This window comes from Chionomys nivalis, chromosome 26, assembly GCF_950005125.1.
Source record: "Chionomys nivalis chromosome 26, mChiNiv1.1, whole genome shotgun sequence".
NCBI lineage: Eukaryota > Metazoa > Chordata > Mammalia > Rodentia > Cricetidae > Chionomys > Chionomys nivalis.
In genome coordinates, this window is record NC_080111.1 from 6,827,615 (window position 1) to 6,842,121 (window position 14,507).

The 14,507-nt window shown below is 41.8% G+C and overlaps 1 protein-coding gene across 3 annotated transcripts in view; it reads left to right on the forward strand.

Moving 5' to 3' along the window:
• Window positions 1-11,063: 11,063 nt before the first annotated feature.
• Tmeff2 (transmembrane protein with EGF like and two follistatin like domains 2) overlaps window positions 11,064-14,507 on the forward strand; it is a 265,542-nt gene continuing 262,098 nt past the window's right edge. The window contains exon 1 of one of the 3 annotated variants that reach the window (XM_057758744.1): window positions 11,064-12,250. In XM_057758744.1, coding sequence (XP_057614727.1) covers window positions 12,079-12,250 — 172 coding nt within the window. In that variant the 5' untranslated portion in view covers window positions 11,064-12,078. The remainder of the gene's footprint in view (window positions 12,251-14,507) is intronic. The other 2 variants (XM_057758745.1, XM_057758742.1) reach the window with 2 other exon arrangements.

Genomic DNA, 14,507 nt, shown 5'->3' on the forward strand with positions numbered 1-14,507 from the left:
CCTTTTTCATAGATGACTGACATAATGTGGTTATGTGGTGGCATTATTCCCCTTATGAAGAAAAAAGTATACTCAAAAAATATAATATTTGTGCTAAGAATCACAGATGGTTTCTAGAGTTATCTTTGAACTTTCTGAGACTATAAGCAAACATATTATACTGGCAGATTATTAGCACTTTTCTCAGAATAGCCAAAAATAATATCTACTTCTCAACCACATGATATTCTAACTTATAAATATATAGATATGGATATATAAGGAAAATTCTTATAACTCTATACTTAAATAGGCAATGAAGTTAATGAGACTTCAAATTCAACTTATCATCAAAAGCTGACATCATAAATCTGAAGTGAAGAAAATTAAGGTTTAATATTTATTTTACTTTAATTAACAGCACTTTATTTCCTTGTGATCAAAACCTAAGGAAGCCATTTTAGCATTTAATGTACAGCTTGGTCTGAGAGATGGATCAGTGCTTAACAACACTTGTTGCCTTACAGAGGACTCAGGTTCAAGTCCCACCTCCCACATCTGGAGTTTCTCAACTGCCTGTAACTATAGATCAAGGGAATCCAGCAACCTCTTCAGATTCTGTGCATTCCTGTGTGTGTATGGTGCTTATTCATACAGTACACACACATATATGTAGACAAAAATCATTCTTTATAAAAGAATACACAAGTAAGTTTTTAATAACTCTAGGTACATAAATTAAATTTTAAAATGACTGAGCTGACTGCCACCTCATGAGTACAGTTTTGGATATTCAAATGACTACTCCACTTGTGTAAATTTGACTAAAGTTTTCTTTGAAAGTGGAGTAAAAAGAAATGTCACTGAAAAGTGAGCTTCTATATTAAATGTTATATTAAGGTAACCTATGTTTCTCAACAAATAATATTCCTTAAATGTGAGTTTTCATGAAATGTAACTGTCTTGCTTTCAATATGTTTAGGTACAATCCTATAATAGAAATATGTATTATACACAAAGACGAGGGCATTTTGATGTGTTGTCAATAAAAGAAACATGCATCTTCCAATCTTTACCCATCAATCGGATGCTGCTGGGAAGATCACGCTTCACTGGAGAAGGGGAACTCGTTGGAGAAATAGCCTATTCACATGGACTGTAAGCCTATTAATGCTGCAAATTTATCTTCACGTGTGTCATGGAGGATGCATTATCAGCCATTAGATGAGGGTATAAGCTCAGCATTAATGGGCCACTGTTGATATCATTTACCACAATATTCTCCCAGTCGTGTGCAGTGAACATGGCACTTTCATCTAAATGGTAGACTGCTTTCAGTGATACACAATTAAGAAATATGCTATCCTGTTGGGAGCCATGCAAGAGGACCAACAGGCAGCACTGGAACTCATAGGACATGGATGAGTAATTGGCAAAGCCACGTCTGAGGGAGTCTTGGAGAGGCAAAGCCATGAGGTCCTTCCTTTGTAACCACAAAATACAGCCTGCCAATAAAATAACAGAAATATACCTTGCTTGCTTATACTCTGTTAATCTATAACAATTTGCTTGGACATGACTCTCTATAGATAGATAGATAGATAGATAGATAGATAGATAGATAGATAGATAGATAGATGTAGTAATATATTACTTATGCTTTTATAAATAAAGCTTGCCTGAAGACCAGAGAGCAAAGCAGCCATATTAATCAACCATACAGGCCAGGGTGTGGTAGCACACACCTCTAATCCCAGGACTCAGGGGACAGAGGCAGACGGAACTTTGTGAGTTCAAGGCAACTCTGAGCTACATAAGACTGAATCTGTCAAAAAGAGAAACAGAACTCATTCAAAGGTGATCCCAGCACTTGGGGACACATACCTTTAATCCCAGCACTAGGGAGGTAGAGATAAGTGCAATATGCCTGAGTAGAGAGAGGAATATAAAGGGGAAAAGACAGGAACTGAGTGAGTGTGGAGTCTGAGGATTCATGGAGACAGGATCTTGGTGTTAGATACGATAGAGGTAAAGGGTCTATCTTTGGTTGACTGTTTTGCTTTTATGATCTTCATGTTGAACCCCATTATCTGTCTCTGGGTTTTTTTTTTTCATGCTACACTTGGAGATAATTTCTTTCTCACCTGTAATATGTAAAATGTTTAATCAGGTAAGAGATGTGAAGAACATGATGTTTTAAACCTGTAACATTGTAATCCTTCACTTAACAATAGAATGTAACCACATTGTAATTTTTGTATTGCTTCACAGATTCTGCTGGGGTATATAAACTGTAAAAAAAAAATTAAGAACACAAAGAAGGGATACATCTGGACAGAGGTAAAGAAAAGAAATAAGGAGATGAGAGAGAGAGATGAAAGACCTTAAAGGTATGTATGTGTGTCCCATGTCTGTGCGTTCCCTTTATCATTAGCCCCAGAACTAAGTTTTACTCCCTCATATAGAAAGTCAAACTGTGTGATTAGTTTACCAACTCAGTTTGCTCCCCCTCAGTTCCTGAGCTGCTGAAGCCTCGTCCCCACAGCAAGGTTATCCTGCTGGATTGAAACATAAGCCAAATGCAATGTATTGTCATCTATTTCAAGGACAATTTTGTGAGTGGAGAGATGCATGCAACAAAAAAAATTATTGCTCACTTATACACACAGCTTAAGAAACCAATATTTATAATATTCTTAGGGGACCTCTCTGCTCTCAGTACTTACAGCGACAACTCCAAAGGGAAGCTTATTCCTACAGAGAACTGGCACTTCAGTTGGAAAGCACTGGATATTTCTTTAAGTATTATATTTTGGGTCTCTAGAATAAAAATAAATATATGTGTCTAGTAATGGGCATGAGAATTACTTAAAGAGTTGTATGAAAACAAGTGCTGCGTAAATATTACTAACATTGTTACAAATACATAATCAAACAATGAGCCTGCCAAAGGAAGAAAAGCCCATAAAATTTACATTTTTGGCTCATTGATCAATGACATCTTGCTTCCTTTCTCACTTTTTCAGTGAATTGTAAAATATAAATATCATAAAGATGCTTAATTACAAAACATAAATATAAAATATTTCAACTTTCTAAATTATACTCTTTAAAACTTCATTAAATGAATCATTGTTCAATAGTTCAACAACAACAAAAACTAATGGATGTGACAGCTATGTCTTAGGTCTATGTGACACAAATTTCACCTGATAGGAAGTTAAAAAAAAAACAAACCACCTACATAAGATCTGACTATATGGAAGCCTGAAGGGTATTTTTTTTAAGTAGTGATAAATGTAGGAGGGCCCAGCCCACTGTGAGCTAACCCACTTCTGGACTTGTGGTCTTAAGTTTTGTTTGTGAAGCCAAGCAAACAATAAGGAGCAAAGCAGAAAGCAGCACCCCTCCATGGCTTCTGCATCAGCTCCTGCCACCAGGTTCCTGCTCTGTTTTGAATTCCTGTCCAACTCCCTTCAGTGATGAACAATGATCCGGAAGTGTAAGCCCAACATACCCTTTCCTTCTCAGTGTGGTCTGATCATGTGTTTCATCATGGCAACAGTAACCCTAAATAAGACAACGGATTATGAAAAATATCATAATTGTCCACAATAAACCAAGGAACTTAGTCTTTATAGTCTGTGAGTTTGTCTGCTTTTCTGAACTTCCTGAGTTCACATTGGAAAAAAGAAGATATTCCAGATATGACAGTGGCCACACCTACAACTCAAGTTCCTGTCAGCTCCACCAAGAGGATCTTAAAGCTCAAGGTTGGTCCCTGCTTGTTCCCCTGTAGGAAGTTCCAAGCCAATCTGAGATACAGAGCGAAATGGTGTCTTTCAATGGGGAGAGCGGGGATAATCCACAGTGGGCTTAACAGTAACAGAGTTACTACAGTTATTTCCATTCTTAAAATACCTTCAGATCTTGAATTCAGATTATACTCTCATTACCAAGTGTGTGGGGCTTGGGAAATCTCTCAAAAAGGCATCAGGACTGTCTATTGTGGTTCCTGATTCAAGTTTTAGTAGCAAGGACCACATAATAGGATGTCCCATTGCCTTATACACACTTTGAAAATGGTAAACCACAGCTGTGTGGAGATTCGCAGCTCGCAAGAAAATGGGGCTTAGTAAAGATAGTTTCACACAGTTTCAAGCTCAGAGCCAGAACGTGGAACTAGATTTTCCAACTCAAAGTCGATGTCCTGAACACTGAAGTTGGTTTGATTGAAATTGGCAATTCGTGCTTCTTTCTCATCACAAGAAAAGAGTGATCATTTTAACTGGCATATTTAAACTGTCCATAGCAGATACGGGAATATGAAACATCGCAAAGCAAGAAGCTTATTTCCTATGTCTATACCAGTGTTGCAGTTAACACAGTTTGCATGAATAATACAAGTGACTATCCCGGCATGGTAATTAAAACCATTTGGAAAATGTTTAAGATCGATACTCTTTGCATTCCAGCAACTAATATTGCATTCGACTTTGGCATTATTGTTAAGTCATGTAGAATTATAGAACTTGTAAGAAATTATGTTTTCACTATCATGATTGTGTGTGAAATATATAAGAATTAAATTGGCAAAATGTTTCTAATATTTCTATTATTATGCTCAGCTTAAATATGTTCTTCATTAAGAGTAGCTAAGATCAAAATATAAATCTTTGTTTTGCCAGACAACTCAATATTACCCCCTCCAATGGAACTGTTCTCTTACTTGCAGTCTTGAGTTCTTTTGGTGGGAAATAAGATAAACCTTATCATTACAAAAAAAAATCACTTATCATTAATGCATTAGTGTTAATTATAAAATAAAATTGATAATAAAAAATAGTGAAATGAGCAACTTTCTTTGGGGGGCCAATTTCTTTCAAGTTACCACATGTGCTAAGAATATATACTGGAAATAATTGCCTTTATTAGTTCGTTTCACAAACCCAGAAATGTATCAAGCACAGTTCAGTCATAGACATAAGAGGCAAAAGAGGAGAGATATGAAAAACAGCTTTTTCCTTCAATGAAAAGATTGCACAAGGCATTTGAAAACAAAAGTATTATAGGAAGACCCAGATTAAGGCTGAGTTTAAAATAACAGACGCTGAAACCAATTTGAATTTTAAATACAGACACCAAATCAAGTTGAGGTGGTTGTTGCTTTTAAATTCCTTGAAAGTCAATAGCGGTTTTCTTCTTGTTCTATAAACTATTGGCAAGCTGGTTTTAAACATCATCTGGTTTATATTGCTTTCATTAGATATTGTTATCCAAAAGCATTTTTGTGAGATATGTTTAAAAGCTTTGATGGGAAAAAAAAACTCACTCTTCTGCTTCTCTAACTTGGATAAGTGTGCGCTGAGGGGAGGTTTATTCTCCCGACAACAGGGTTCAGCCAAACCATGATACTGAAACACCAGAAGAATTCGTAGACGCAGGCCAATATTGATTCAGAGTTTCCAAGAGTTGGGTGGAACTCTTAATCAGTGTATTTTAATTCCCTGAATGGGTATGATATAAAGGCATAAAAATCTGACCGAGGCCCATTGCACTAAAACTAAACTGTTTCTCCAGTTCTGAAATTACAAAGCCAAACCTTAAATACCCAAAACAACTGAAAACACAAAAATTGCAAAGTAGAGGGAAAATTCCACTTTATACAATTGTTTATGAATCACATTATTGTCACAGATTGTTAACAAACTGTATGAAATGGAGACAATAGCAAATACAACTACTCTTTGTCTTACGATAAAAGTCAACAAGGATTAAGTACAGCTTCTGGGAAACATTGTTAATAGAATTTGATCCAGAAGCACAGCTCCAGTATATTTATCATGTGATGGATTTTTTTTTTATTTAGGTTTTTCAAGACAGGGTTTCTCTTTGTAGCATTAACTGTTCTTGGTTGTCCTGAAACTAGCTCTTGTAGACCAGGCTGGCCTCAGACTCACAGAGATCTGCCTGCCTCTGCCTCCCGAGTGCTGGGATTAAACATGTGTGGCACCACCACCCAGCCATTTAACATTTTAAAAATATTGCATCTTCATATTTAGCTTTTCATATTAGCATTAAAGGAATATGATTTGGAATGTTGCATTTACTTGCTTATCTGAAGTAGATTAAAAATTAAATTATAAAATGTTAAGGTGCTGAAGTAATACTGTACTTCTATTTCAATTATTAGTAACTAACATACTGAGTACCTCTGTATCAATCATCCATAGTCACCTTTCTTGAGTACAGAACATGCTATATTTGTGTATTTATTCATTAATTCAACTGTTCACCCATTTCTACAGAAATGTCACCAAATCATTAATTGTTCCTCTTTTAAACTTCAGAACAGTCTTAGGAGGTGTTATCACCAACATTTTGCAAATAAGTAAACTATTTACAGCCATATAGTCACTAAGTCAGACCTATTAGCAACACTATATTTTGTGATGAACATGCATAAAGCAGATACAACGACATCTGTACACACAGAGTTTAAGTCTCCACTCTGTTAACTTCTCTACCAAAATAACATGAAACCTGAGTCAGAGTTCAGAAATCTTTCATCTAGTACCTTAGTTCTCAAACAAATATGAATTTCTAAATACAGATTACAGAATCCAACTCCATTTTTTTAATTGAAAAACCCTCCTAGTGAAATATGGACTTACACACTTTCAGAGAGGTGTGTAGCATCCTCCCCCTTTATGAAGGAAACTTCTCTTTGCAACAGAGGACCATTGCAGAAAACCACAAGCAATCAAACTGCAGAGTTGTGGAGCACAGTCCTAATGGATTCATCTCTGAAGCAACCTTTTACCCAAGGCTCAGGGAGCAGTGTAGTAGAGCGGGATGAAAGACTCTAAGACCCAGAGGAACAGCGAGCTTGCTGTAAGAATGTGTTTCCTAGCAGCATCAGAAGGTACACCCATTAAGTCTCACCATCATGACTGCCTAAGCATGAGCTGAACAAGCCAACAGCATACGTGTCAAAGTGGATAAGGGAAAAGTAGAGAGGCCTCAACCCTGCACACAGAACCACAGGAAACCAAGGGATGCCGAGAGTGGGAGAAAGAATCTTCTCCAGGGAAGAGCACACCAAATTGTTATTTAATACCAAATGGTCAGCCCTAAAAACATATACGAGTAACATTATAATGCATGTATATATATGTGATTATATATATATATATATATCTTCTTAGTATGTCAAGCATTTTACCACACAGAAAGAAACACATTGTCATTTATTTCCTACGACAAAAGTAACTACTGTTCTTGTTTTGTGGACGAACTGTATCAAGTTTGTTGGAATTCAGCAAAAATCTGTCTAATATCAGACAGAGCACAAGGTAATCATTGTCTGATGTGTGTTACAACAACTAATTAAATAAGCGGCCATAAATTTGAAAGAGTGTAAGGAGGGTATATGGCAAGGTTTGGAAGGAAGAAAAGGAAAGAGAAAATGGTGTGATTATAGTCTCACAAATAAATGATAGATAGTTTTAAAAACTCTCCTGGGTCAGGTGATAGCTTAGAGGGTAGAGTGCTTATCACCAAGTTTGATGACCCAAGTTTGTTCTCTTGAACCCTAGTGGTAGATGGAAAAAGAAAATCTGCTCTCACCAGTCTCTTTTGATCTCCATATGTGTGTTGTGGTACACACAAGCATACACACAACTTAAATTTAAAATGTAAAAACAGCTAATCTTAATTAACCATATGATCAAACAGATATTGAAACCACTGGACCTCATTGCTCCTGCTTGAGAATTAATGCACTTGGGTGATTGTACGTACCAATGAAAGAGCAGACAAAGCCTCTTTGTAGGAAGAGCTCATATGGTCCATCTCAATGGAACAGTGATAAAATAAACACGGTAACAGGTCTCATGTTCTGATGTTAGATAGAAGTTTGCCAAGTTCCAAAATGCTTGATGCAACTTGTTCATAAAACAAGACTAGGTATCACTTTTGTCTTCAAAAAGGTGTTGTAAGGACTCAAGGACGTGTTTCTTTCTGTTTACTAAAATGTCTGACATACTACAAAGCACAATCTGTACCCTCCCTCTACTGAACATTCCGAAAGCTTTAGAGAGAGAAGAACAAATCCCTCGTGTCTTATTTTTCGAACCTCATTTATTGTCAACATTGCCTTTCTAGAACAATCCCTTTTTCTCTTCTCAGTTCTCAGAAGCCCTGAGCAGTCTCACAGGTCTTGATGATGTCCTCTCCACTTGAAAAATAGTCTGTGGTTGTTGTTGTGCTGGGGATCAAACCCAGAGCCTCCCGCATAGGAGGTAAATCCTCTACAACTGAGCTATCCCCCAGTCTCTCCCCAAATGTTTTTTTTAAGTTATTTTTTGTATGTATGCACATGTATAACAATAACTAAAGAAAAAAGGAAATGGATTTATGAGGAATACATGGGAAGGGTTAGAGGGAAGGAGGAAAGGGGAAGGGCTTTTTATTATAATTTATTAAAAAATTATGACTTTTTAATTTCAGAATCATACAAATCATCCAAATTAAATGCAAATTTATTTAAGTTCACAAAGCTGTAAACAAAAAGCTAAATTTAAAATAGTTTTCTGCAGAAAACAAAACACCTACCTGCAATTTTTTAACTGAACGCCTGTCAACCTCTTTGTGTCCTTGTATCAATTTCAGATAATGTGTCCCACAACTAAAGTATTCTAACTCAGGAATATTGAAGACATCATGCACTGTTTTAAATAGGAACTTTGAAAACCCAAGGTATGAGTTCACTTAAATTACTAATAATCATATGATAGATGATGCAAGGTAAAATTCGTAGGCATACTTTGAAAGTTAATGGTCATGAGGAAATTGATTTGAACCTAGAGGGAAAGATATGAAGCGCTTGGACAATCCTACAATAATAAAACGTGCCCGTCTAGCTCCTCAGTGCCTAATGAAGACTAAATTATATGCATGTTTTATTTACATATTGGACAATGCAGTGCTCTGTTCAGTGAATGATGTTCTTCTGCCACTTGGTGGTGCCTGCCAGTTGCGGAATCCGTTTCTTGGTGGCACTGTACCACCAAATGCTTAGTAAGGGACGCAGCGGCACAGAATTCCCAATGAAAGGCTTTGCTTGCAAGGGCTTGGCTTAATAGTGTAAAGAACCCCCGTGGAGGGGACTCTGTTAACCACTCACAAGCAGCAATTGACTCCGCGGACGTTTTAAGTTACTGTGGGCAAAGGGTCTGAAGAATACACATTCTTACAACACGAGCCAAAATTTTAGCAGAGAACGCAATAGCAATTTTCCTCGCGAAGAGGTTCTGTAAAATTCTACGTTATAGTCAAGCCCTGCATCCCTAGCTCTGGTTTCTGATCCTAATCGCCGCAAAAGCACAGTGTCTGAAGGACTTTGTCTTTAGTTCAAGTGGAGCTTGTTTTCACATGCCTAATTAGTTTCTGATCGCTGCCGGTTGAGCCTTGGTATGGAAAATCCCAGGTTCTCACTCTGTACTGTGGGGTTGCTGCGGCTGAGTCTGCGCTAAGCTTGAAGGTCTGTTGCAGTCTCGGATGAAACGCAGCTCTGCTTCTTTGTTTTTGCGATATCTTTGGCAGCTCCATCTTCCGGGCATTCCTTTACCTTCAACAACTCACTTGCTTCATCTAAAAGCCGATTTTTCTGATGCCTCCAACGTCTGGTCAAATTGATCTGTGTTAATGGAGTCTTCACTGGTGAGAGATGCCACTGAGTGGATCGCTGAGATCTGTGGCCGCTTATTTGCCTGGGGCAAGAGACACCAAGATTCAGATATCTTTTAGGGTGGGCAGAGGAGCAGAAAGCTAGTCTTGGGAGGGGGCCCGATCTGTGAGATAAAGGAAAAGGTTCCACACTGAGGAAGAAAGAGAGGTGACTTTGAGGCTCAGAGATGCTGTGGGATCACATCTCTCTAAGGCGAAGTTAAAAGGCATCCAGGTGGGAGGAGGTTGGAGGTCACAGTACTTAAAGGGATTGCTCTGGCATAGTTTGTTTTCTGGTGGTGTCTGCAGAGGGTAGAGAGTACCCTTTTCAAAGCTTGTTAGAGCCTCTTTTAAGTGATTTAGGTAAGGTATGCTAATTGCTTGTTAGATGCCTTCAAACAATGCTCTCAGTCAAGATGCAGGAGCGTCTGGAAGGGGATACAAGGAAATTTAAGAAAAAGGAAAGGAAATGCGAGCTCTTGAAAGAAGGGGAGAAGGGGGGAGCGGGAAAGAAGAAAGAGGAGGGAGAGAGAAACCAGGGAATATACATGTATGGTGAGGATGGAAAAAAAGAAATCCTGAATAACTGAACGATCACACACACACACACAGAGAGAGAGAGAGAGAGAGAGAGAGAGAGAGAGAGAGAGAGAGAACTCTGCTGCTGTAAGGAACCCTGTGACTGCAGTAGTGACTAGAGTCGCGGGAGACAGACACTCCTCTCCGTCCCTCGTCCCAGATAGCTCTGGGCCCTACAAGCTAACATGCCATTAAGCTATAGAGTGTTTCTAACTGCGTGAAGTGCAACAGAAGGAAAGCGGTAGCGTTCTGCTGTTTCCTCAATTCTGGGGCGAAAGAGAACCGAGAGGAGCGAGCTAGTGACTCGAGCCCAGTTAGACGCCCTTGCCTCTCCCAGGTCATCTGGCAGCCACGGAGTAAAGTGCCTGGGGGGTTAAGGCCCGTGCAGCTTAAGCGAATCCTCTCCTCCAAGGCGCCACTTGGCTGTGGATTCGCTCTGTAACCCATCCTCAGCATAGATGCAGGGAAACCCCTTGCTGCTCCTCATGGCCACCTGTCCCAACCAAAACTGACCTTCCAAGCACATTTGGCTGCGCCTTTTAGACAGCCACACAAATAGGTTCCAGGCTTTACCAGATCGCATAGGGGAGAGGGACCCAAACCTCAGCAGCCCTAGCGGGTCTGAGCTGCAGAGAGCCTGGAAAGGGAAAGGGAGGGGCGAGGAGACTGGGGAGAGCCAGGGAGACTGACTGGCTGCACCCGCCTGGAGAGCACCGTCGGGTTTGCAGCTCCTTGGAGAGCCGCTGCTGCTGCTTTAAGCCTTACAGAGCTTTCTAGCTCCCACACGGCCACCTCTTACCCGCTTTTCTCGGCCACCGCCTAGAGAAGCATTGTTAGGCTTCTTAATCTACCACGACATGCCTAGCCTGGTTCCCTTTTCCGGCCCACCAGCGCCAGCGGGACACCCTCTGCTCCCTGCCCGCTTCCCCCTCGCTGCCCTGCGGCTGCTGATTCTCCACCTCCTCCGCCCCCATCATCTCCAGCTGGAAGACAAGGCCACCCAGCCGCAGCGGGTGCTGGCAGCCCGGGTCACGCACGGAAGAGAGGTGCAAGCTCGGACCCCACGCAGGGTAGGGGGCGTCCTGGAGCAGAGTAGCGAGGCAAGTGGGATGAAAGAGCGTGGGAGTAGCCGCACTGAAGTCTGAGCTTCTCCCAGGAGCCACCCCCCGCCCCCCAAACCAGCCCGACTAGGGCAAGAGCCTAGAGAGCTAGCCCATCTGTGGCATTGGTGCTGCCTCCTCCTTGCACCTCCTCGCCGACCCCTCCCTCCGGGGACCTGCATCCCGCTCCGCCAATCAGAGTCCGACTGCCGCTTCCCACGTGACCCCGGGCGGGCTAAGGACCTGCTGCTTCCCAAACGCCAGAGGGATGCGGGCGGCAGAGCGCGAGAGGCGGCGGCTGGGTTGCGGGGCGCTGTGACTGTCCCTCCACCCAGTCTAGTCGCGCGCCTCTCTACTGCCCGCTGGCTGCCTCCTCTCTGCCTCCTGGTTTCTGTCTCCTGTTCCTCCTTTGCCCTAACCCTGTTCCTTATGGCAGCAGCTCCCCGCATCTGGGGCGAAGCTTCTCAGCGGACTATCCTCTCGCTCCCGGGGCTGAACCGGGTTACTGGATGTTGCTGAAACTCCTGAGATCATGCGCTCTTTTGGCCGCAGCCCCAGAGCCGGCTGTCCCTGCCGCCGCCTCCTCCTCTGCTGCCGTGGTCCGCGGGATGCTCAGTAGCCCGCTGTGTGGCCCCCGCGATCCCGTGTTCTTCAGAAGCCGTTGGTTGCTGCAGAGTTGCGCGAAGTAGTCATGGTGCTGTGGGAGTCCCCGCGGCAGTGCAGCAGCTGGACACTTTGCGAGGGTTTCTGCTGGCTGCTGCTGCTGCCGGTGACGCTGCTTATCATAGCCCGCCCGGTGAAACTCGCTGCTTTCCCTACCTCCTTAAGTGACTGCCAAACGCCCACCGGCTGGAACTGCTCTGGTAAGTCCAGACCCTCAGCCCTCCACCCCTTCACCCCTCAGAAGCGCGGAACCTGTACAGACCTGCCGGCCCACCCTTGAGCATCTGCCCAGCCCCTCGCCTTCCACTGCCTGGAAGTCAGAACTTCCCACATCCATCCTGAGAAACATTGGGAACTGCTTCAGCCAGGTCTGGGCGTGCTGGGAAAGGAACAAAGTGGAGGTGTGGGGGAACCTTGGATGTCTTCCCTCAAATTGGAGCTGAGAGGATTTAGAGAAATACTAGGGGGTAGTTTTCTGGATTCTCGAATCTAGGGAAACACCTAACAGAGACTATTTCCTGTCGTTTCAAAAATAAAAGTCTAGCCTAGCTGTGCGAGAAATAACTTTATGAGAAAGAACAATCGAGAAAGCAATAAATCAACTGATGACTGCAGGGGGAACCGTTAATTCTTGCAGGGGAAAAAATGCTTCTGAATGCAGGGCTTTCCTACTTAACACTGGGCACTGGGTCACAGATATTTCTGAAGGAGGCACATTTCCAAGAACTGACTCTCTCTCTCTCTCTCTCTCTCTCTCTCTCTCTCTCTCTCTCTCTCATTTCTCTGCCTCCCTGTTCCCTCCCTCCCTCCCCTCCCTCCCTCTTCCTCTTTCCTCCTCTAGCTATAGCTTCCCCCCCCCCTCCGTCTATAGCTCTTTAACTCTCTCTTGCTCTCTCTGGTGCGCCCTCTTGCTCTCTCCCTCCCTCTCTCCTGTCACCCTCCCTCCTTTCTCTCTTTCTTTGGCTGCAAACGCCATTGATTTTGAAAGAGGTTGATTTTGTAGCCAAAGGATGTCCACCCAGGCTTTCTCAGCTCCTATGTGGAGCACAGAAGTTGAGAAAAGAAGCGATCACAGATTCTCCCCAGCCAGGATGGGATGCCCCAAGCCTGGAAGAGTCCCTTCTGAAAAACATAGTGCCCCTACCACAGTGGGTTCCAACCCCTTCACTTCTGCACTGGGTTTCCTGGAGTGACAGGCAGTCCTCTTGCTGATTCAGTCCCTGTCAGAATACCCAAGCCTCACAGGTTGCACCCTACTGAAGCACTAATTGAAAAGGGCCCAAAGATTGAAGCTATTGCAATCTTCCTGGCTTGTTCTACGTTTCCTTGGGAGAGCCTCTAGCCTATCATGAAGAACTGCGGTATGATAGCTTTGGCATTTTAAACTTCATAAACATGCCTGGGCATTTTCCTCACGGTTTGATCCCGTCTCGTTTTAGCAAGTGTGTTTATAGCCTTTTATTTTCTGTAAATAAAATCCTGGTACAATAGAATGAGGTGAACTTTTGTAGAAATATAGGTGAAAGGAAGGGTCTGTAACTGTTGAGAGGGTGTGATTATTAAGTATAACTTATAGCTGGAGGCATGTACAGTTCTAAGGAATGGCTATGATAAACCCCAAGAGGCAATTAATATATGCCAATCCAGTTTGGGCTTTCTTAAGACAAGTTGAGATTTACAGTTCCATGATATTTGGGTCAGTAGACTGACTGTTCTGCTTTGGGTAATTTCTAAATGTGGCATTTTATGAAACTCAACATGTATCTAGCTTATTCTTGGCGCCTGCATTCCTGTAGGCTTTAAAAAAAAAAGAGTAAGTTCCACCTGGGAACAAAGCATCCTTAAATTAGATTGTAGCTAATGTTGAATAGGACTAGTTCGCTTCATTCTTACCTGGTATTAGTACAGGAAAGAGCTAACTTGAGTGTGACATTGGCGATGAAGAAATGCATTCCGAGCTATATATCTCAAAGGGGGGTGCACTAACTAAAGAGAATGACCTGCACTTCTAGCAAGGTTGTTGAGAACTTGGCAGCCCCTTCCCACCCCTGTTAACTGGGAGGTGACCAATCTTCCTTTGAGCCTGAGAGACCTTCATAGAAAACGCCAAGCCTATTTATCTTTATTATTGAGGTTTTTTGCTTCCTCTTTGTCTGGAAAAAAAAATGTCAAAGAAGAGTCATTTTAGACCTTATAGCAAAGAATAATTAAAGATAAAGAAACACTGAAATAGCATCCACACACCATCACCAGAGTTTCCAAAAATGTTGAGTTTGGGCCACTGATAATAGTCTATTTAGTGAGCGGGGATGGGAAAGCTGAGAAGCAAGTATCAAACTTCCATTCAGAGTCAGCATTAATCTAAGCTAAAATTCAAAAGATGATATTGAAAGGGGATGTACCAGGAGACTGCTATAGAAGTATAAAATATTATTGATTTCTTCTCTAGATTTTTGA